Below are 23,904 nucleotides of genomic sequence, written 5' to 3'. Positions count from 1 at the left end.
AACTGAGCCAGTCAGGTATCCCTGAAACCCTTGATTTTTAAATTTTGTTCTTCAAAAATTAATTTAAAAAATTAATAAAGACATCAGAAGTCAGTATCAACACAGATTACCTTATTTTACGTACACTTGAAGTCTCTGAAATATGTGATGTCCTGCCAGGGCCATCCTGCGGCATACAAATCCTTTGATTTCATTTTAATCAATTTGTTGAAAAAATATTGATAAATAATTTTAAAATAATTTCGCAAGTGAGAGGCACCTGGGTGGCTCAGTCAGTTAAGCGTCCAACTTCAGCTCAGGTCATGATCTCTCGGTTCATGAGTTCAAGCCTCACATCAGGCTCTGTGCTGACAGCTGGATCCTGGAGCCTGCTTCAGATTTTGTGTCTCCCCCTCTCTCTGCCCCTGTCATGCTCTGTCTGTCTCTGCCTCTCAATAATAAATAAACGTTAAAAAAAATTAAACTACAATAATTTAAAAATTAAAAATAATTAAAAATAATTTCACAAGTGAGAACACCACTTACAACACAGCTCATTATTACATAGATTTAACTATTTCCTTCATCAAATGATGTGCTCTGAAACAACTAAGTACAGTCAAAACCTGACATTGCTAGATTTCTTCTGTATAAAGATGTCACTTGCCCTGTTATTAAAATGTCATGCTGCATCTTACAAAGAAAATAGTCTTTTTTATTCTTTTCACGTCTTGGTGACAGATCACAAACACATTTTTATATAATAAATGTTATCGACAATTCAAGCTATTCTGTTTTTTCTTTTAATTGACAATATTCTAGTAAGTTCCAAACATGTACAAACTTGGTAAGGATAGTAAGTAACAGAACTACATTTGGAGGCTCCAATAATCTTTAAAATTTATATAAATCTAAGGTTTTAAAATGGCATAGTTAACCTATATCCACACAAACACCTGCATGTGGATGGATGCTTATAGCAGCTTTATTCATAATTGCCAAAACTTGGGTGAAACTGAAATGTCCTTCAGTAAGTAAAGATAAATAAACTATGGTACATTCAAACAATGGAATATTATTCAGTGCTAAAATAAATTAGTTATTAAGCCATAAAAAGACATAGAGGACCCTTAAATGTGTATTACTAAGTGAAAGAAGCCCATCTGAAAGTTTGGCCAGGAACTTTGTTTCATTCAGTGTGGTTTACACAAAATCTTGCACAGAGCCTCACACACAGGCACTATCCAGTCTGTGAGTGAGCATGTGCATGTACTTTCCTGATGTTCTCTATGTCTTCTTCCTTTAATACCAGAAGAGTCTTGATTCTGAGTAAGAATTCAATAAATTCCTGATTTTTAAAATGATTGGTTAAAATATTTTTGAAAGGGAGAAGAAGGGAATTGAGATAAACTATAAAGTATGGGCAGACATTGCATAGAAAAAGGATAGGGGTGGAGGACATTCCACGTGGGAAACAGCATGAGAAAAGGCAAAGAAAGGAGAATCCTGGCATCTTCTGGGGACACAGAAGAGAACATCCCATTGGCGTGAAGGTTCTTGGAAAACAGTTGGCATGAGGCTAGTAAGCAAGGTGAGGCGGCCACACAGTGGGCGGTACAAGCCAGAATGAGATTACAGGTTTTAGGATACTGGGGAGAAACCATTTTTTGCCAAGCCTTTGCATTAACCTTCTCTCCTCCTTCTTCATCACAGTCCTTCACGGGAGTGGGCAGGATGTCAAGTGCTCCCTCGGCTATTTCCCCTGTGGGAATATCACCAAGTGCTTGCCTCAGCTTCTTCATTGCAATGGTGTGGACGACTGTGGCAACCAAGCGGATGAGGACAACTGCGGTGAGTGAAGCACTTGTAGTCACAGCAGGAATCAGGGCAAAATCACTGCAGGTAAAGTCTCTGAGACTGCTCATAACAAGAGAAAAGAGAAACTAAATTGAAAAAAATATGTGTCACTTAGGGAAATCGTACATTGTTTTTTATTAGCTTCAAACATCCATTCTTTTTTTTTTTTTTTTTTTTTTAACGTTTATTTATTTTTGGGACAGAGAGAGACAGAGCATGAACTGGGAAGGGGCAGAGAGAGAGGGAGACACAGAATCGGAAGCAGGCTCCAGGCTCTGAGCCATCAGCCCAGAGCCTGACGCGGGGCTCGAACTCACGGACCGTGAGATCGTGACCTGAGCTGAAGTCGGACGCTTAACCGACTGAGCCACCCAGGCGCCCCTCAAACATCCATTCTTTATATTATCACCACCAGTATTTGAGGAAAGTGGTGATTGTGCACATAGTAAGTTTTGTATCCCACGAACCCATCCAGTTAACATCTTACAAGCAAAATGGTGTAGGAATTGGGAATTTGGGCGCTGGAGACAAGACTGTCTGGTTTGAATCTGGGTACAACAATGACCAATTATGTAGTCTTGAGAATGTTTCTAAACCTCTCTTTTGACTCTCTTTCCTGATATTAGAAAAGGGTTTGGAAATTGTCCCTATGCTAAGATAACTTGGGAAGATTAAATGTAAGGGATTAGAGAAATGCAAGCATACAGCAGGTACTAGCTAAGTGTGAACAGCTATTGCTCTTTCTTATTATCTGTTGCTAACTACAATTCTGATGGACAAATGAGACCGCCTAATAAAGAACAAACAATAAGTCCAGCTAACCTATTATTTACCAACAATCAAATTTATAACCTAATAAAGTCAACAAGTAGAGCTTCTGACCAAAGAGAATACCAGGAAAACTTGGCTTTTGGTTAGAATTTTGCTCAAATTTTGTTTAGTATATTCATTGTTTTCAAATTTTTAAAATTCTAGTTAGTTGAAATACAGTGTAATATTGTTTCAAAAATAGAATTTAGTGATTCATCACTTACATATAACACCCACTGCTCAACACAAGTGCCCTCCTTAATACCTGTTGCCAATTTAGCCCATCTCCCCATCCACCTTCCCTCCATCAACCCTCAGTTTATTCTCTATCATAGAGTCTCTTATAGTTTGTTTCGCTCTCTCTTTTTCCTCCCTTCCCATATGTTCATTTGTTTTATTTCCTAAATTCCACATATGAGTGAAATCATATGCTATTTGTCTTTCTGTGACTGACTTATTTCACTTAGCATGATAGTCTCTAGCTCCATCCATGTTGTTGCAAATGGCAAGATTTCATTCCTTTTTTTTATCCAAATATTTATTTAAATTCTAACTCATTAATATTTAGTGTAGTTTTGGTTCAGGAGTAGACTTTAGTGATTCATCACTTACATGTAACATCCATTGCTCAACAAAATGAGTGCACTCCTTAATACCTGTTACCCATTAGCCCATCCAGCCCCTCCCCTCCAGCAACCTACCATGTTCTCTATAATTGAGTCTCCGATATTTTTGCCTCACACTCTGTTTTTATCTTTTTATTTTACCTTCCTTTCCCCTTTGTTCATCTCTTTTGTTTCTTAAATTCCACATATGAGTGAAATCATATGGTATTTGTTTTTCTCTGAGTTATTTCTCCAAGTTTTTCTCCGAGTTATTGTGCTTAGCATAATACTCCCTAGTTCCATCCACATCATTGCAATTGGCAAGATTTCACTCTTTTAGATAGGTGAGTAATATTCCATTGCATATATATGTCACATTGTCTTTGTCATCATCAGTTGATGGACATTGGGCTCTCTCCATAATTTGGCTATTGCTGAGAATGCTGCCAAGGTGTGCATGTCCCCCTTCAAAATCTGTATTTTGTATCTTTGGGTAAAATACCCCGTAGTGCAATTGCTGGGTTATAGCAGTTCTATTTTTAACTTTTTGAGTAACCTCCATACTGTTTATCAGAGTGGCTGCACCAATGTACATTCCCATCAGCAGTGCTAGAGGGTTCCCCTTTCTCTACATCCTTGCCAACATCTGTTGTTTCCTGTGTTGTTAATTTTAGCCATTCTGATGGGTGTGAGGTGATCTCTCTTTGTAGTTTTGATTTGTATTTCCCTGATGATGAGTAATACTGAGCATCTTTTCATGTGTCTGTTAGCCACCTGGATGTCTTCTTTGGAAAAATGTCTATTCATGTAGTCTACCCATTTCTTAACTGGATTATTTATTTTTTGGGTGTTGACTTTCATAAGTTCTTTACATATTTTTGGATATTAACCCTTTATGTCATTAGCAAATATCTTCTCTCCCATTCTGTAGGGAATGTTGATTGTTCCCTTTGCTGTGCAAAACCTTTTTATCTTTATTTCAAGCTTTCTTTTTCTTTTTTAACATTTATCTATTTTGCGAGAGAGAGAGAGAGATTGCAAGTGGGGAAGGGGCAAAGACAGAGGGGACAGAGAATCCCAAGCAGGCTCCAGGCTCTGAGCTGTCAGAACAGGGGCCAATGTGGGGTTTGAACTCATGAACTGTGAAATCATGACCTAAGTAAGGTCAAATGCTTAACTGACTTAACCACCCAGGCACCCTAAAGGTTTTTTATCTTGATGAAGTCTCAATAGTTCATTTATATTTTGGTGATGGTCAGTTTTTGTTGAATAATGGGAGTTTCTCTGTGCTTTTTGGAACTCAATATCTGTTTCCTTCCCCAGATTAGGGAAGTTTCCAGCTATCATTTGCTCAAATACCTTCTGCCCATTTTTACCTCTCTTCTTCTGGGACCCCTAGGATACAAATGTTATTATGCTATAAGGAGTAGCTGAGTTCCCTAAGTCTACATTTGTGATCCAATATTTTTCTTTCCCTCTTCTTTTCAGCTTTGTTATTTTCCATAATTTTATCTTCTATATCACTGATTTTCCCCCCTCTGTTTCATCCATCCTTGTCAACATAACATGCATTCAAATTTGCATATCAGTTATATTATTTTTAATTTTAGCCTGACTAGTTTTTAGTTCCATTATCTCTATGGTAAGGGATTCTCTAGTGTCTCCTATGCTTTTCTCAAGCCCAGCCATCATCTTTATAATTATTGTTTTAAATTTTAGTTCAGACATCTTACTTATATCTGTATTGATTAAATCCCTGGCCCTGACTTCTTTCTTTTCTTTCTTTTGGGGTAAATTCCTCCATCTTGTCATATTGTCAAGGTGGAAGAAGGAAAGAAAGAAAGAAAGAAAGAAAGAAAGAAAGAAAGAAAGAAAGCAAGCTAGATCCTAGGTGTGTTTTGTTCTTCTTGTTAAAAGAAGCTAGATCCAAACTAATAATAATAATAATAATAATTTAAAAATTATAATAAAGATTAAAATTGCTTTTTCTGGTATCCCAAGGGGGGCTCAACAAAAGAAGCTAGATCCTATTTACCCTAGAGGTGAGGCTTCGTAGCAGCCTATGATCAGTAGACTTGGTGCACGCAAAGGGTTTGTGCTGATCTTCTGGGGGTGGGACCTGCTGTCCTTACCCTAGGCCGACTTGCCTAGTGCAAATGCACCTGCAGGGCACAGAGTAGCAAGGCTTGGTAAAAGGGGCTCCAGCCTCTGGTTGGTGGTGCTATATTGCGCACTGAAGTGGGTCAGTGCTATTGGGCAGGCTGAAAATGGTGTCACCCCGCTCTCTTGTCCCTGGAGCAGGGAGTTTGCAGCCACCACTCTTCAGGAAGCCCCCATTGGAGAGGCCGGGCCATCTCTCCCAAATGTACTGCAGGCAGGAGAACTGCTTCTCCCCATGTGACCCAGGAGATCTTCAGCCCACACTGCCCACTCCCAGGTCTCCACCCTCCTCCCCCACTGGAGCACCACTAAGCCTACTAGGCGTGTCCCTGGCGATGGTGCAGACTTCTGAAACTTCAAACTCTGCACTCCACTATTTATAAAATCTTGTGGTATTCCGCGCCTCTCCCTGTCACAGTCAATGGCTTTAAGGGAGACTTTTTCTTGTGTAATTCCCTGCACACACTGTCACTCTCTCTCTCCTTCTCTCGCTCCTCTCCCTGTGATCAGGGCTCCCTCCCCATTGGAGTACCTGCAGCTCTTCTCTCCCCCAAATCAACTCTCTGCAGCTCCTACCTTCCAAGATGTGGCGGTTTTTTTCACCTCTACTCTAAAAAGGGACAAGGCAAGCCTATGGTCTCACTACTCCTCCACTACCATACCTCCAAATATCCTGTTCAAATTTCTGAAGCCGTAACAACACAAATTTATAAAAGAACTTCAACTGGCTGGATCTGACCCACTGGGAAAATGAGCTTTGGTTAATAATGTAAAATAATGAGATTTCTTACTCATGGGAAAATAAGGTACTATTTTTGGAGGATAAAGACATACATAGCAATCAGAAATGCTGCATAAATAAGTAATACACTGAAGAGACTTGCTGTTTTCACTCCCTAGAGTATTACAGACTTTTTTTAAGACCCTATGCTGAAGGAATTAACACTTCTCTAGGTGGTAGCAGTTAACTCAAGAGTAAACACACTATCTAAACTGGTGAGATTAAGCTATGATTATCTTTGATTTGGATGGCTATACATATGTGTTGTCTTCTTTTTTTATAATTTTTTAATGTTTATCTATTTTTGAGACAGAGCATGAGTGGGGGAGGAACAGAGAGAGGGGGAGACACAGAATTTGAAACAGGCTCCAGGCTCTGAGCTGTCAGCACAGAGCCAGTCACAGGGCTCAAACCCACAAGCCATGACATCATGACCTGAGCCAAAATCTTTTATATATTTATATATATGTATACATATGAATACGTGTGTGTGTGTGTGTATATATGTATACATATATGTATATATACGCATACATATGTGTATATATATGTTCTATCTTCTTAAAACACCTGATTACCATATAAACTTTTTAAAAACCAAGATAAAAGTGTTCTGCCCACCGCCAGCCACTTCCCCCTTAAGCTGCTAGCAGTTCATATAGAGAGAGTGGCTTGAGAGTTTCCTACCAACTGATATGTTGACAGAAAGCAGGAAAAAACTTGGTAGGACAGGGAATTTGCCACCAAAAGTAGTTTCTCAGTGAAAAAAAGCTTGGGAGCTCTTGCTCTAGTGCTGCATTTAAAGAAACCAAATAACAAAAGTAACAATCTTCAAAGTAGTAATCCTTAATTACTCAAGTTTTTCAGGATTCACCAACCAGCAAATTCAGATGGAGGAATGCATTGGAATGCAGAGATCAGGCTTGGGTGACCTGGATTTAAAATCTGGCTCTGAAGAGGGTAACGATGGCTGTTGTCTTTTCTGTGACGTGGGAATAATAAAAATATCTGTGTCCACATGTCTTAAAAAGATTCAGTGAGACACTGTATCTAGGATGCTTAGCCCAGCACCTGACACAAAACTGGCATTCAGTAAAATGTTAACTTGTGTATCAGCCAGTTGTAGCTACCTTACAAACTTAATGACATAAGAAGTAATCATTTCTTTAGCTTGCAATTCTGTGGGTCAACAACTCGGGCTGGGCTCAGCTGAGATCAGCTCCACAGTTCTCAACCTAGTTGGGACTTTTTCATGTACCCTCCATTATCTGTGGATCAGCTTTGTCGTCATGCCTGGGACCTTGGCTGAGATAGCCAGAGTGATTCAGCTCTGGCCCTCCAGTAGGCTACGCTTTCTGCTAGTGGTAGAGACATGGCACCCAGGGGTAACTGGACGTGTAAAAGGACTCTTGAAGCCTATGCTCAAAAAATGACACACTTGCCCCACATCCTTGTTGAAGGGAGTCACAAGACCAGTCCAGTTTCAAGGGATGAAATTGACTTCTCTTGCTGAGAGGAGCTGCAAAGTCACACTGCAAGGGGGTTGGGCAGAGGGAGGGCAGCCACTGCAACCACTTTTGCAAATTCTACCCCAGTTGGTATTATCATTGCTTTTCCCGCAAACGTTGATATTAACTCTCGGTGACTCAGAGATTGCTTTTCCCACAAACATTGATATTAACTCTCGGTGACTCAGAGTCCCCACCTGTGTGACTTTAGGAAGTCCTGTCTGTTAAGCAATTTAAATATTTCTAGGAACAACCATGGTTTGTCTGTTTACTTATTGAAACAGCAGCTCATATTTGAAGGAACACTATTTTTCCATATTTTTGTTTTTGTAGTTTTATGTTTATATAAATAGCTGTGTGTGTGTGTGTGTGTGTGTGTGTGTGTGTGTGTGTGTCCTGTTGATTATGAGATAGTCAGGAGGTGGGTAAGCTTTCTCCCATTTCCTGAAAATGTAACTATAGTTTATTTGGGCAGGACCAAATAAACTATATTTTATTTGTATATTTGGACCTTAATTATGTTAATTATCCTGCTTAACTATCCTGTTGAATTTTAACAAAGAAAATATACATTAGAGAAAATATTAAGGCCTACATCTTTACTCTTAGAATTTGAATTCTGATGACAAGCAGGGGCTTAACTCTTGTGAAAACAATACCATCAGAACAAAAATCAGGTTAGAGATCCATCATGGTTTCTTCTTTCTTCCACCTCTTTGCCTTTATCTCCCTCCCAATTCCCACCCCCCCGCACCCCCGATCTCTGTGTATCTGAGGGCCATTCTCTCTTTTTCTGTCTCATTTCCATGTGCCTCCCCACTTCCATTCTGCCTCCCTAACTGTCCTCATCCCTTTTTTCACTGTCTCTCAATTCCCTTTCTACTTCATGCTTGTCTTTTCCTCTCTTCTTTTCTCTTTCAAACCAAGTCCATCACAGTATTCGTAAATTAGACTTTAGTTATTATTCTGTTCATCCCATTAAGTTTACAAACTGTGTTGTTAATATTTTAATATCATTACCTCCAAAGAAAAAACCCAAGCAGTTGCTTTTAATTTCTATGTAGCACTAAACAGATTCCTGCCCCCACCCCCCTTCTCTACCCTTGGACTGTGTATCTCAGAATAGTGGCTTGTATTTTACAGTCAACAATAATGACTTTTCCTTACCCTCTTTGATTTCTTTTTAAATAGAAACAGAATGGTTGGAAGACTTCTCAACCTGACATCAGAAAGTTCAGGCTCAAATCCTGGAAGTGTCTTTTTCTATCTGTTGATACTTAGACAAGTCATTTCTTTTGGCTCAGTCTCACTTTCCTTATTTGTGAAATTGGAATAATAAATTTGTTGTGAGAATTAAATTAATTGCCTGTGTAGAAATGCATACACACACACATAAAACAGGTACTCAATAAATCTGTGTGGATCAGATTATTGACCACTATACTCAGTAGTTACTCTGGAGTTCACATCTTTTTCATTCTATCCCAGGAATAGTTTATATTTGATTGGACTTCAAACCAGGGAAATCCTGGTTTGTATGCATGTAGGGAAGGGTGAAGCAAGTTGAGTCAAAGTAGTATAAGCAATCTGTTCCAAAGGTTTTGCAAAATGGTTATCTTAGGGACCCCTGATGTGAGCAGGGAGTGGTGTGCACCACCAGCATTCATAAAAATAAAATAGGTCACAGATGAAATAAGTCAAGTTCCAGCTATAGGTGTACATGGCATATGAAAGTAAACAGCATTTTGTTTAATCAAAAATACTAATTATTAAAAATGCAGGTGACTTGAATAGCAATTAATATTAAAATATTTATTAGACAAAAAAGATTCTGTTTATTAGGCAAAAAAATATTCTGTTTAATGCTATTTAAAAATTTTTTTAATGTTCATTTATTTTTGAGAGAGAGAGCCAGAGGGGGAGGGGCAGAGAGAGAGAGACAGAGTCACAGAATCCAAAGCAGGCTCCAGGCTCTGAGCTGTCAGCACAGAGCCCTACGCGGGGCTCAAACCCACAAGCTGTGAGATCATGACCTGAGCGGAAGTCAGACATTCAACTGACTGAGCCACCCAGGTGCCCCTGCTTAATGCTATTTGAAAGCTCCTTTACTCACCATTGTCAACATCAAAAAAATAAAAAACCCAAGTCCAGTTTTGGAAATATGGGCAAAATCATAATCTATTCTTATGAAAACATGTCTATGTAACAAATACTATCTTAAACTATTCCTGGACTTCTTATATCAGAAAAAAAGTACTCTCCTGAAATTTATCCAGGCCAGCAGATCTTCCACTGTAGTTCTGGACCAAAGCCATCAGCATTAGCCACGAAGCTACTAGGAGTGCAGGTTCTCAGTCCCCATCCCAACCCCACTGAATCAGAAACTCTGCCGGTGGCTCAGCAATGTTTCTGAAAGCTCTTCAAGTCACCCCACACACTACATTTCGAGAACCACTGACCTAGACCCAAGTGAGTGGAAAACAAGGAATGCAGGTGAGATAGTAGCAAGAGTAGAAATAAACTAGAGTCAAACTCTCAATATGGTATGCAGACTTACTAACTTGCTAACTCCATTATCATTATTACCAATTTGTTAGCTTTTATAAGAAACATTGGCACTGTATTGGTTGCAGTCATCTAGAAATTAAAAAAAGAAGAATTTAAGTTGAACTCTGGTCAAAACCTCAGCAATGGTAAGTTGACATGTTGCTGCGTCCATGCATGTACAGGTTGGAACATCCCAGGAAGGAAAACAGAATTTTATCATCACCTTTAGGGTCCAGGTGACAAAAATTATGAAACGCAGTTATTTCCTCTTGCTTCTTATTACTGAATTTCCTTCACTGGCTGTGAATTGTTTTCTTTCTTTTTTTTTTTTTTTAATTTTAGAGTACATAATTTGCGCTCCCCTGGCTGTTCATTTTTTAAGACATTCATGTTTACATTCTGTTTAATGCTAATTAAATTAGGTCAGAAATTTGGTTCTTTTCAGAGTATGTAAACTTCATGCATATTTGAATAAGCAGCATTAAATATATTTACAATCACATAAAATATAGTATCTTAACATATGAATAAAAGAAAAATCCACAGGTAAAAATCACTTTTAGAGTGCTCATTTATAAGTTAATAATGTATTGCCAAATAAAAAATCTTTCTGTAATGGAAGGGAGGAGACTTTTCCTTAATTAGAATTTTTAAGATACACCCTAAAAAATACCTCCAAGCTGTTACCATTGACACCAGTAATAATTATTAAAGTGGAAAAGTAAGTCAAATCAAAATAGTAGCTATAAAATTTAGCAGAGTCACCCCCAAAATGAAACACCATTAAATAAATTAAACTGACTCCCCATATATCGAACTATAATATGAACTAAATATATTTAGGGAGAAAAATGTGACTTTTGTATTATCACAAGCATTTTAAACAAGCACTCCTATTTGCTTATTGAGTTCCCACTTTTCTTTACAAAAATAATTTCTCTATAATGGAATAGTTTACTGAATACAAAAATAAAATATCTCAGTATAAAAAGTATAACACATCTACTCACTGAACATTTTTCAGTGACACAAGGCAAGCAAAAGCAATAGATTTGAAGTTTTCCATTGAATTCATAAGAATCCCTTTCTTTCCAAAATATTTGGGCAATACAGAATTTATAGACATACATATATCAAAATTGGTTACACCATTTTTATAATAACTTTGATCCTTACTGATAAACTTCAATATGAAATATATATTTTTCCCCTGAAAAATTTGATAACAATTCCCATACAATTTCCATAAGTGTTTGCTGTGTATCCTAACCCACTTTTCATCTCTACTCAGAACTATCTATGCAATCAAACAGACTAGAGACCCAAAAGAGTCTCAAAGAGTCCTTAGAGTAGTACTTGGTATCACAATGGCAAACCAAAAGAAAAGGGACCTTTTGCTTTTTCAGCTAAAACTCTGAGATACCTGGATGAATATATCTGGGTAAATACCAAAGGAATCAGATTACAAAAATGTTAGGACCCTCATTCAGAAATCACTTATGTCCATTTTAAATTGAGCGTAACTCAGTAGTAAACATGAAATATTAAAGTAGTGTCAAATTCGCAGATACTATGGCATTTATTCACTACCTCTAGATTTTCATTTAAAAGGAACTCCGCATTTCCAGATTAGAATTTGTTAGCATTTCCTCTGCGTTATAAATGGATGGTTGTACAGAGAGGGCTCCCCTTCGAAGTTACACCAACCCAACTTCATCCCCCGGTTGGAGCCAAGTTGAGTTACTCTATCATGAAGACCTGAGTTCTGATGCCGTCCCTCTGTAGACTCTTTCTCTGAACACTCCTCACTTTAGCAGAGGAAAAGGATGTCTACAGGAAAAAAGATGAAGACTTTTGTTATTCCGTTTCCATGTTAGTTTTTCTATAATCCACAGGGGAAATAGAAATCTCTTCTAATACATTTTGGGTAGTGTAGTAGGTTAGTATCTGCTAAAAAGGTATGTCCACCTCAAACCTCAGAATGTGACCTTATTTGGAAATAATGTCTTTGCAGATGTAATGAAGTAAAGAGTTTCTGGTTTCCCCCAGATTCTGCTGTCTAGGGAAATGGGAGGACAAGAAGACCCTTCTACTCTCCCTCTCTGGTCCAACTGTCTTGTGTAGACTGGGAATAGCAAAGCTCGTTCTTCTGTTATGTTTTTCCAAATTTCAGTGCTCAAATATAGGCCTTTGAAAATCAAATACTAAGAATTTGATTCCTTTTGTTATCTGCAAGCTTCTGTGTCATCCTTTCTCCAAAGCAACAAAAGCGGAAAACTTTAGCTGCCTGCTCTAGGAAAAAGGACAGAGAATGAGAAAACTTCAAGGGAAGAAAAACTTTGTTAATATCCCAAAATATTTTTCTGCACTTACTAATCTATAAGAATTAGATAAACAGTATTTATTTATGAGTGTGATGGTGATGATATGTATTTTTAAATATAATTTTTAAATTTTTAAGTGGGCCTGCATTGAAAACTCTGGAATACCAAATATTCCTTCGTTTCCTAAATACAGTTTTTTATACAATGGTCAGAATGATGGGAAAGGCAGGCAGTTTGATGTAGAACTTAGCTCTTCGCATTTTAGAATATTCCATTAAAGTTAGCGGTCTGCCTTTTTCAAGGTTAAAAACACAAGAGGAAAAGTGACATGGGTCATAAATATGTATTAATACACAACCATGCATTGTCTGTTCAAAAATATGTGGTTTTCTATTTCTTATTCTCAAAAGAGCACTGGAAATACCTAAGGAACTGAAACTTTCACTTTTCTCTACACACAAACCTCATTTTATTTTTTTTTTAAGTTTTTATTTAAATTCCAGTTAGTTATCATACAGTGTAATATTAGTTTCAGGTGTAGAATTTAGTGATTCAACACACACATACAATACAACACTTACATTCAACACATACATACATACTTACCTTGCATACAGTACCTGGTGCTCATCACAAGTGTTCCTTAATCCCCATCACCTATTTAACCCATCCCCCACTTACCTCCCCTCTGGTAACCATCAGTTTGTTCTCTACATTTAAGAGTCTGTTTCTTGGTTTGCTTCTCTCTCTTGTTTCCCTTTGCTGGACAAACCTCATTTTAACCTCAAGCTTGTTTATCAAACAATGCTTAAACAATGTTTGGGTTAACTTCACAAAGACTTTCATCCCAGAACACTTCCTACTTGATAGGCCACAAAAGGTAGTTTCTTCGGTGGCCTTAATTTTCTTTAAATATGCCCAGGATAATGTCACACCCTTTAATTTCTTCAGAGCTGCCTCCAAAGGTATTAGGAGCCTACAAAGAAGCTAATACTTTCTGTCCAGCAAACTACTATTGTCGTTCAAATTCAAGGAGATCCCACACAGTTAGTTGGATGAATTGTTCTGCCTGGCCAGTCCGCATCCAAAGGTTTATTCTAATGGCCCAGGGCACCTTTACTCTGGGGATCATTCCTTTCTGAGAAAAAGATACTCCCAAGAATGGGTGCTGAGGTGAGTAAATGTCTCAGAATCAGGAATGCTCCACTTTACATAAACCCAAACTTTATAAATCATCTGTTCATTCATTAGTCAATAAACATGCATACTTTGTAACCCATAAGGTTTATGCCTTCATTTTAATAATAAAAAAAATAAAGGAGACCATTTGACACAGCATCATTACATCATCCTTTGTTTTGGCCTCCTCTCTGTCAGAGACACAAGTCCCTTAACCTTGGATTATTCCAAACCCAAACATCAGGGGTGCCCAGGAATGGCTGTTGAAAATTGATGGGAACTTTTGGGAATCCTGCTCTGAGAACTAGAGGCAGCAGCCTTCCCTGAGGGCTGGCGAGAGGTGCTGCAGTTCTGAGCTCCACCTCCAGAAATGCTGATCTCCTAGGTAGTTTTGGAGCCCAGAAATCTGCATTTTTAACAAACATGGTAGATGAACATACTTGTTAACGTTTTGAAATGATTCACTTCCCAATGCACAGACAATATTATTACCCTGTTTAGAACACCTGGAAAGTGGTTAATTAGTGTAGAGCAGTGGTTTTCAAAGGCATCAGATCAGGCTTGTAAAAACCTAGATTGCTCCTCCCTCCTCCCCCATCTACAGTTTCTGATTCAATGTCTCTGGATTAAGACTCAAGAATTTGCTTTTGTTTGAAGTGCCCAAGTGATGCTAATGCTGCTAGTCCTGGATCTACACTTTGAAAACCAAGTGATCTAGACAGACTCTTTCTTGTGCAAATGAGAAAACAAACACTTTCCAAAATGTATGGCATCTTATAACAAGAATTAAACAAAATTAAAAATACCTCTTTTTAAAAAAATTTTTTAACGTTTATCTTATTTATTTTGAAAAAGAAATAGAGCAAGCAGGGGAGAGGCAGAGATAGAGGGAAAGAGAAAATCCCAAGCAGGCTCGGTGCAGTCAGGACAGAGCCCCACAGGGGCTCGAACTCATAAACTATGAGATCATGACCTGAGCTGAAATCAAAAGTCAGACACTTAACCGACTGAGCCACCCAGATGCCCCTAAAGATATTTCTTTAATGCCTGTGTTCTCTTTCATCATATTAGCATGCATTATTAATCCTAAGTGGAGATATAGGATGCAGCATTTCCAAATGTATTTCACCACAGAGCTCTCTCCTCAAGGAGAATCCTGGGAAACTATTTGAGGAAAGCCCAATATAGCACCATAACAAATTAGTGCATTTTAAGAAACTTGGACCTTTCCCATTCCCATCCAGACCTCATCCCTTGAACCACCCCCACCCCTATACCTCTGCCCCAGTGCCAGAAGAATCTGAGAGCATGGGAGGGGCAGGTACATTGTCCAGAATACAAATCATTGTGTAATCCACTTTTCCATAAAACTAAAATTATAACGGGTACCTGGCAGGCTTGGTCGGTGGAGCGCGTGACTCTTAATCTCAGTGTTGTAAATTCAAGCCCTACATTTGGGTGTAGAGATTACTTAAAAATAAAATCTTTAAAAAAACTAAATTATAACAAATACTTGATGCAAGTGAAATGATGTTTTAGTATTTCATATACTTCACATACTTTAGAGGAGCTAGTAAGAGCCATATTTTAAATATATTTAAAGTAGCTTTGTAGTCACTGAGGTATATAAAAAATGCATAGGTTTATAAGATTATTTCCTACTATACTGCCATAAGGAGATAAAATGCATATACAAATAAGTAGAGTATGAAGCAGATTACAGTAAGCATAAGAAAGATATAAGCAATTTAAGTAAATTATAAGTAATTATATAAATAAATATATATACATATGTAAATTAAGGACCACTTGCAATCTTATTGGAGTGTTTGAGCTACTCATTATTAACAATCAACAACTTTGCTAAAGAAAAGAAGTATGCCTCTTCTGATGGACAAGATTTTTGTGTGACTAAATTAGCTGTGCTCTACTGCAGTGGGAGAAGGGCTCCAGCTGACTAGGGTCAATTTCATAACGCAGTTCTCCCAAAACTTGTTCTAAGACTCACATGGGACACCAGTGGAAACTATGGATTCCTAGACCCCACACTAACCAAACAAATCAGAATCTACAGTAGAAGATCCTGGAAAACTGTGTTTTTGATAAGTGCTCCAGTTCCCAGATTTTATTGTAGAATAAGAGAGACTGGGTTTTCTCTGAGGTGTCTTTGAGGGTAGAGCCTCATTCATTCATTTATTCATTCACTCACTCAGTTAGCAAATATTTTTTTTTGAGCACTGAGCTCATGTGGCATGCACCACCAGATTTTTCTTCATCTGTGTCATTAATTTTTATTTACATTGTTAAATAACAAATATTCAACTGAATAAATTGATCAAATTGGCTTTATGTAAGGACTCATGAATCAAGCAGCATCCAATATAGCAGGTAGAAAGAAGTTCTGTTGAGCTGCAGAAAAGGAAAAGTTTCTAAAGACAGAGGAGAAAAAAAAAAAGGAAATAATTAACCAAGAATGCATTGTTTTAGGCAAGGTTGCCCTACTAAGAGAAACAGAGGGGGTTTATCAGTGGATTATCTCCTAGTGCTGACCAGGAAATTTCAAATTGACTGGTTAAAGGTCACATTCCTGGGGAGTTAAGACTACAATTAGGTTAGGTATTAAGTCTTGCTTTGCTGATTTGGGGATTAGCACAAGTGACATTATTTGGAGTCTGCTGTCTCCTTTTTAACAATAGTATCATTCCATCATTTTTTAGCTAGAAAAAATTCTTTTTCAATAAACATTTATATTGTTAATCAACACTATTATTCACTCAGCAATACATAAGGAAATGATACGCCCTAACACAATGGTCTTCTAGTAAAGTGCTCATTATATGACCTTATGATGCACACAAAAAAACCAGACAACCAAACTTTAGTGGGATCATTACCAAAGTATGAAAAACCATTCTGCTCACTGCCCCAAACATCCTTAAGAATGAAGGATTTAAAATATAGAAACACATATTCCAAAAGCTGTTTTCTTAAAAATGCTAACTTTCCAACTTTGCAATTTTGGCTATAATTCCTATGTTCTATATTCCTGCCTTCTGGTGGGGGGAAGTAATGAGTAGGAAGAAGCAAATGCTTTGGGAAGGCAGAAAGAAAGGTAAAAACTAATTCCTAAAAAGCTTGTGTGTTTGAAGATGTTGCTGTTTAAAAAGAGATTGTCCCAAAAAAGATATGCTCTATCTAAGGAAGTATGAGCAGGTTTGTCTTGCTTCTTTCTGCATTCTAAAAGTACCCACATCTATACTAATGTCACATCTCTTTCCTTTTTTTTTTTTTGACTCTGTGTGTGTGTGTGTGTGTGTGTGTGTGTGTGTGTGAGTGAGTATGTTGTGTTGAGGTACAATAAGGTAGAAAAGGAGAAAAAAGGAGTAGGATTAAGAAAATGAAAAGAGAAGCAGCATAAATAACTACACATGTCAATTTGTTGGACTAAATCATTGCAACCAAGGCCACAGAGTGAACCTCTTAAAATAGAGAGCAATGGTGAGGGACAAAGTATTAGCACAGGGTGCCGAGCCCATGATTTTAAGCACTGAACTATCAGTTAATGGTAAAAAATGTGGCAAATTGAAATAGTTCAGTTGTAAAAATTCAGTTCCATACAGGGCCTGCTAAAGAACCAGAGTGAAAGAAAATCAACATCTACTGGCACTCACCCCATCCCTGATCTCATAAATTTCCCAGCAGCAGTGAAACACTAACCATAGAAACAGCCCTGTGTTTCTGGAATGCTGTCACCTCACCTCATTTCCATTGCTGTTTTTTGAGGTCTGGGCGGATGTGTCAGGAACATGAACATGAACATGAACGTGGGGCAGGGGGTGTCCTCCTCCTCCTCCTACAAAGCCAACAAGGCGCTAGCAGCCTGAAAGGAGAAATTCTTCAGACCTTTGCAAACCACTTCTGCCTTTGCTCTCTAGATACACAACAAGCTTGTTTATAAAAATAATCAGTGCCTCAACATATCCAGAGCCAAATTACTTATCTTACATGTCTTATTTATAACATGTAAATGTATAAAAAATCATAGCATAAATCTATAAAAAAATTTATTTTTTAAATTAATGTTTTAGTAATACTTTAATGATTTACAATGTTTTCATTGATTCCATAAGTAGCAATAGTGATGAGTTTAAATTCCAGTTAATAACTACTTCTGGTTGTTATTTAAATGAATTTTTGGGGATGCCTGGGTGGCTCAGTTGGTTAAGCATCTGACTCCAGCTCAGGTCACCATCTCATGGTTAGTAAGTTCGAGCCCCACATTGGGCTCTGTGCTGTAAGCTCAGAGCCTGGAGGCTGCTTCGGATTCTGTGTCTCCCTCTCTCTCTGCCCTACCCCTTCTCACACTCTGTCTCTCAAAAATAAGTAAATGTTAAAAAAAATTAATAAATGAATTTTTGTATAATTCACACAATTCTGATATAAGAGCCTCAATAATGGAAATGAAATAGACAACAGAAAAATAAGCAATAAATAGTATTGGTTAAATATTTAAAGCCAATGTCACACAAAAGCTGAAATTCTGTAGGTAGACTATGTATTGATAAATCATCTATTTGGCCTAGGAAAGAAAAATTTTTAATTATTTTATTATTTTAACTCTTTAGTAAATTTTGATAATCTGTTTCACTTAAACATCTTAGAAGCAGTTTTTCCATCTGTAAATGAAGTGACAATAGTGACCCAATAGAATTATGAGGATAAAATAAAGTACCTAGTACAATGTAGTATGTATTTGCTAAACACAAGTTCTCTCAGAGCTAAGTGCTAATATTCAATTTCTCTGTTAAAATGGGAGAATTAAAATCTCTCACAGAATCCTCCTTCCTTATATCTAAAGATATGAACCAAGTTTTTTAAAGTAAAACCTTGCCAAAAAGTCAACAAACACAGCCAAACCAGGAAAGGGGGAAAGCCAATGCCGTAAACCAAAACCGGACAGCCAAGGAAACAAATAGGTAATTCTGAGCCCAGAAGAATAGATCATTTTGTAAGGCTCTTAAACCTATCCCTAGAACCCATACTGGAGATGCAGGAAAATGTTGGAAAATGTCATCATTTCTGTAGTGAGACCACAAAATTAAACTACACCAAAGCTCATAGTTTCAGAAAAAATTCACTGCTTTGTTCTCACTCATGAGATTCCACCTGGGCTCCCAAAATGCTATAAATGTCCAACCACACTTAAACCATATTTTAATCCAATAATTCAAAAGGTCTCTGTATCTATCAGTGTTTAATGGAAAAACCAGAACCCATTCTAACTATGTTAAACAGAATTTAGATACAAAATTCCCAGTAAGGCTGGAAGAGTGGGTGTCAGCAAGGCTCCCATTAGTGCCATTGAATCCAAGAACACATCAACATAGCTGCAATCCAAAGACTGAGACAGTGACTACCCCAATCACTGCTGATCCTGCTGTCCCTACCACTAACACAACTGCCTCTTCACACCCACAGAGCTGGTAATACTCGAATTGTCTTGCTGCTGCCATAAGTGCCTCTTAACACAGTGTCTCTGTTTTAGACATAGCAGCAGGAAAATGATCTCTGCCTTTCTTCTATCAACCAAAATATGTGTGAGTGCACATGATCCTGGCTGTAAAGAAGATGTGAAATGTTATGAGCTTTGCAGTCTCTACTTTCCAGGAACACACCAATGAAGGGGGAGTTGAACAGAGGTTGAGCAAGCCAATCTACAGTATCCACCATAGGTCCATTTCAGCTCTACAATACATGGGCCATGTCCCTCATAATCCACCCCTTTGGTGACTCAATGCCCATAAGTGTTTGCCTCTTGACTTTATTTAGTCTAAGGCAACAATGAGTCTTGATTCCTGTCAACAATCTGGCAAACTACTGCTTGAGCCAGCACACTGAATCCAGAAACCTGTATTAATTAGCTGTGCTCAAAGTTATAGTCCCTCCTCCTAGTATAGTATACTTAGAAATTGTTCCCAAACAATTCCCTTGAGTTTCTGCTTATTTAAAATAGCAAAATCTTTTGGTATGTAGATCTTCTTTTTCTGAGTCCAACTTGTGCTTGGCTTCTTGGGTGTGTTAGGATCTGACTCTAGTTATAATAGTCTGGGAAGCAGAAAAGAATACTCAAAATGTGGGGCCTGAAGAGACCTCAAAAGTTATTTACCTCAAGTAAAGCAACTAGCACGTCTCCAACAGACTACAACCAACCTTATGGGACAGGGAAGGGAGAGGTTTTTGCTGACAGGAAAGGTTCCATGGGATGGGGATTCAAAGTATTTAAATTCAACTCAACGTACTCAAATGTCCCATTATAATTTGCAGGGCTTCTCTCCTTCCAAATCAGAGTCTTAATGTTCACTTAAAAGAGATAGCAAAACATGAATTCAGCTTATGCTGTAACCTTTGTAATCCACTGGATCAGAGTCTATCAGATTTGAGGTTACATCAATCCTGAGATCACAAGAGATAAAAGATTATCTTAGAGTGATCATGGAAGCTCAGTAGTTCTGTGAACTTTTTCATACTGATAAGATTGAACCTAAACCCTGGGCTTATCATTTTCTAGCTTTAATCTCCCCAGGACATCTCCATAGCTATCTTATTCCACAACTCTAGAAATTTCTCATTTTCATTCTAATGATTTACCATAGCAACTACTGTGCCAGAGCGTAGCCTTCTAAGAGGCACATCATAAGGAAGCCATAACTGATCATTGAAGTCACTTCTTTGTCACAGTGTGACATAAACTTTGAGAGTCCCATTTTCTAATAGTAACAGTATTGCCATTATCTTCAACACCAACCAGTTCAAATCATCAATCTAATGTTTCCATTCTTGAGAGCATTATCTGCAATCCCTTCTAGAAGGAAGAAACAGAAACCACTCTTGTTTGGGGGGGGGGGGTTGGGCTTAAGAAAAAGCAGATTTCATGCTAGGAAGAAGGTGTTTATAGAATCACTGTTAAGGCTATAGAAGCAAGAATCAGGAGTGGAGAACAAATCACCATAATTGCAAGCCCAAGATCAAGAAGTACTAGTGACATTCTGTCACTGTCACTAGTACTGCTAATAATCTCTTTACTTGTGAAACTGAACCCTGAGACTGGTTGCAGTAGCTGCCCCAACTCCCACTATATACCCACAAGACCGGTATCTATAAACTTCCGATCTCACATGCGTGCATTCAAATGGAAGAACTTATCTGTAACAAGAACCCTAGTTGCTAAAGGTATGGAAAACATAGATTTGAGCTACCAACTTCTAAAGAACAAGAAAGCATTCTAAACCCAGTATAGAACAAAGGAGGAACAAACTGCACAAAATCTACCACAGACTCAATAGCTTGTAGTCTCTATTTGGCTGTATAACCTCAGTCTTTCCAATTTCCTCCCATTCTTCCTGTTTCTCTAAGATACCATCCTCATGGTGTCAGAGGCTGGGGAGGCACCTTGAACTGATACCTGGGTATTCAGTGGATGGTATTTTCTGTTTCTAGGATGTTGTTCCTGGCCACCTAGTTACTGGTACCCATCTGGGGTCTCATGCTGAAGAGTGTGGTTGGTAAACTTGAGGGCCATCACTTATCTCCCTCTGAACTGAGATCTCATTATATTATTTTGCTACTTCTATTTTGAAATCTTCTGTAATAGACAAGTTTTAAAACTAAAGAGGCATGCTAAAGGAAGAATATTTTAAACACAATGTTTAAATAAACTTGTATTCGATTTTTCACTTTTAGTGGGATTTCTAAAAGCAAGACTAATTTTACAAGTATAAATAGCATTTATGCTAGACTTAATACTAATTTATAAAAACAGGAAAATTTTGGGGTGGCTGGGTGGCTCAGTCAGTTAAGCCTCGGACTCTTGGCTTCAGCTCAAGTCATGATCTCATGGTTTGTGAGTTTCGACCCTGCATCAGGCTCCATGCTGACAGTGTAGAGCCTGCCTGGGATTCTCTGTCTCCCTCTCTCTCTGCCCCTCTTCTGCTCTGTCTCTCAAAATAAATAAACTTTAAAAAATTTTTTAAAAAACAAGAAACTTTTATAGGTTTTGTCATCTTCTCATATGTTTATGCATCCTTAAAGAGTCTTGGCAACATTCTGAAAAAATTTTAAAACCTCTGGAAAGAATCTCTGGAAGGATTGTACCATCTGCAAAGATGTCCAGAGAAGTTGCTCCTACACCCCCATGCAAAGTCCATTCTATCACATAATTGGCTTCCTTGTCTCTTATGTTTAGTATTAACTAAAAGGTCATAAGGAAGTTTTTACGGTAAAATTATTTCTTTGGTTTTCTCCCCAAGGAAGGACTTTTATAATTTTTATGTTTTTTAATTTTGTTTATTGTTTATTTATTTTTGAGAGATAGAGACAGAACATGAGCAGGGAAGGGGAAGAGAGAGAGGGAGGCACAGAATCTGAAGCAGGCTCCAGGCTCTGAACTGTCAGCACAGAGCACGACACGGGGCTCTGAACTCATGAACCATGAGATCATGACCTGGGCCAAAGTCAGACGCTTTACCAACTGAGCCACCCAGGCGCCCCAATTTTTATGGTTTTTTAAATGATACAAGAGCTTAATATAAAAATCAGAAAATATAAATGAGAAAATATGTAAGCACTTAGAAGATAATTCCTGTTAAAACCATCCATGACACCATGGTGCCCTTTAAAAGAGAGAACGAACGAACGAACGAACAAACGAACAAAAGAAAGAAAGAAAGAAAGAGAAAGAAAGAAAAAAGTAAGCAACGTGATCATGCTGGTCAGGTTCTTTTTTTCTTTAACAGTCATGATCATCTATCCATGTTAATACATCTCCAATATCAGTTTAAATGATAGAAGAGAAAATCATAATTAATATGCTAGGAACAGTATGCTGTGTTTCAGTACTTAAGAAAGCACTGTTTCTTAAAATGTGGTTCAAACACTACTTGCCAAAGAATCACCCACAGTGCCCATAGTGGAGATGTGGGGACCCATCGCAGACATGTGAAATCAGGACCTCTAGGTGGGGGCCCAGAAATTCCCATTTCTTAACAAGCTCCCAGATGATGCTTGTCTCTCTTGTGACAATCACCTGTTTATTTTAAAGAGAGGACCTATTTTTCCCAACACACCAGAGTATTTCTGTTTTCTTGAATTTTTTGCTTTCTGATTTTTATTTTAGGAGACAACAATGGATGGCCTATACAATTTGACAAATACTTTGCCAGTTACTACAAAATGACTTCCTTGTATCACTTTGAGACACGAACATCTGAATGCCGTAAGTAATCAGAGGGATTGAGTCTCCTTTTCCATGAGTTCATAATAAGATGTCATGTTTTTAAAAGTTGGATCCAACATATTTTTTAAAAGGTTAATTATAGTTTTCTAACTGCAAACTCTATCAGACATGTAGCCTTAATTTGAGAATTCTATTCAAAAGTGACTCAGGGATCCCAAGTAAAAAAAACAATACATTATGCCAGATACTGTTATGAACAAAATTAATGTCTGTCAGTCAGGGTTGCTATTATATGTCCCTTTTTCACAATCACTATAGACTCTGATACAAAGGGAACTGTAGAAACAGAAGGGCAGAGAAGCTGTTTGGATTTTAATGTTTGCAAGTGAAAAAGCTTCTGGGGTCTAAACTACTTTAGAAATACAAAAAAGTCTCATCAATACAAGAGCTATTAATGCAAGAGCTATAACCTGCTATGTTTAGTCACATACTGAAAACTTCCAACACACAGGAGGGGCTGTGGGAGGGTATGACCTTAGGACGGACTCTGCAATATTTTAGAACATGAAGATCTTGTCAATTTTTCCTTTTAAATAATTTGTGTTTATTCTGATAAATTATGCAAATGTAAATTTGTGCCAGGGAGTTACAATTTGATCTTAGCTCTGCAAAACCTTGGTTAAATAGTTGGGGGTGGGAGTGGAGAGAATCCTTTACTATATTATTTCCTTTATGATCTATTACAAGTTGTAAAGTTTTTTTCTTAAGGTTTAATATTTTTTTTGTCTTCAGCATTCAGATGATAATAATAAAAAACTACTACTAACAGTCCCCAATTTAAGGACCATACTTCTATCCTGCCAATTCACAGATTACAAGCAATCTGTCTCAGTCTAACATTTTTTCCTTGTACAGAAACCAA

The 23,904-nt window shown here is 37.7% G+C and overlaps 2 protein-coding genes across 12 annotated transcripts in view; one reads left to right on the top strand and one right to left on the bottom strand.

The window, feature by feature from the left end:
• The window catches only part of RXFP1 (relaxin family peptide receptor 1), a 110,987-nt gene that overhangs the window by 32,850 nt on the left and 54,233 nt on the right, over positions 1-23,904 (top strand). For 9 of the 10 annotated variants that reach the window (XM_019441136.2, XM_019441134.2, XM_019441135.2 and 6 more), the window contains exons 2-3: positions 1,693-1,830; positions 22,923-23,021. In XM_019441136.2, the coding sequence (XP_019296681.1) occupies positions 1,693-1,830; positions 22,923-23,021 (237 nt within the window). Of the gene's footprint in view, positions 1-1,692; positions 1,831-22,922; positions 23,022-23,904 lie in introns of those variants that run through there. The other variant, XM_019441137.2, reaches the window with a different exon arrangement.
• Positions 11,883-23,904, bottom strand: part of CUNH4orf46 (chromosome unknown C4orf46 homolog) — a 76,159-nt gene continuing 64,137 nt past the window's right edge. Inside the window, exons 3-4 of one of the 2 annotated variants that reach the window (XR_008421646.1) lie at positions 17,509-17,630; positions 11,883-12,077 (exon numbers count right to left, since the gene is read on the bottom strand). The gene's annotated coding sequence lies outside the window, so the exon portion shown is untranslated. The remainder of the gene's footprint in view (positions 12,078-17,508; positions 17,631-23,904) is intronic. The other variant, XR_008421647.1, reaches the window with a different exon arrangement.

The sequence above is a fragment of the Panthera pardus genome, unplaced genomic scaffold (assembly GCF_024362965.1).
Source record: "Panthera pardus isolate Hobbes unplaced genomic scaffold, ASM2436296v1 HiC_scaffold_13, whole genome shotgun sequence".
Classification (NCBI taxonomy): domain Eukaryota; kingdom Metazoa; phylum Chordata; class Mammalia; order Carnivora; family Felidae; genus Panthera; species Panthera pardus.
The sequence above is the reverse complement of the archived record's forward strand: the minus strand, read 5'-3'. Positions and strand labels throughout refer to the sequence as shown.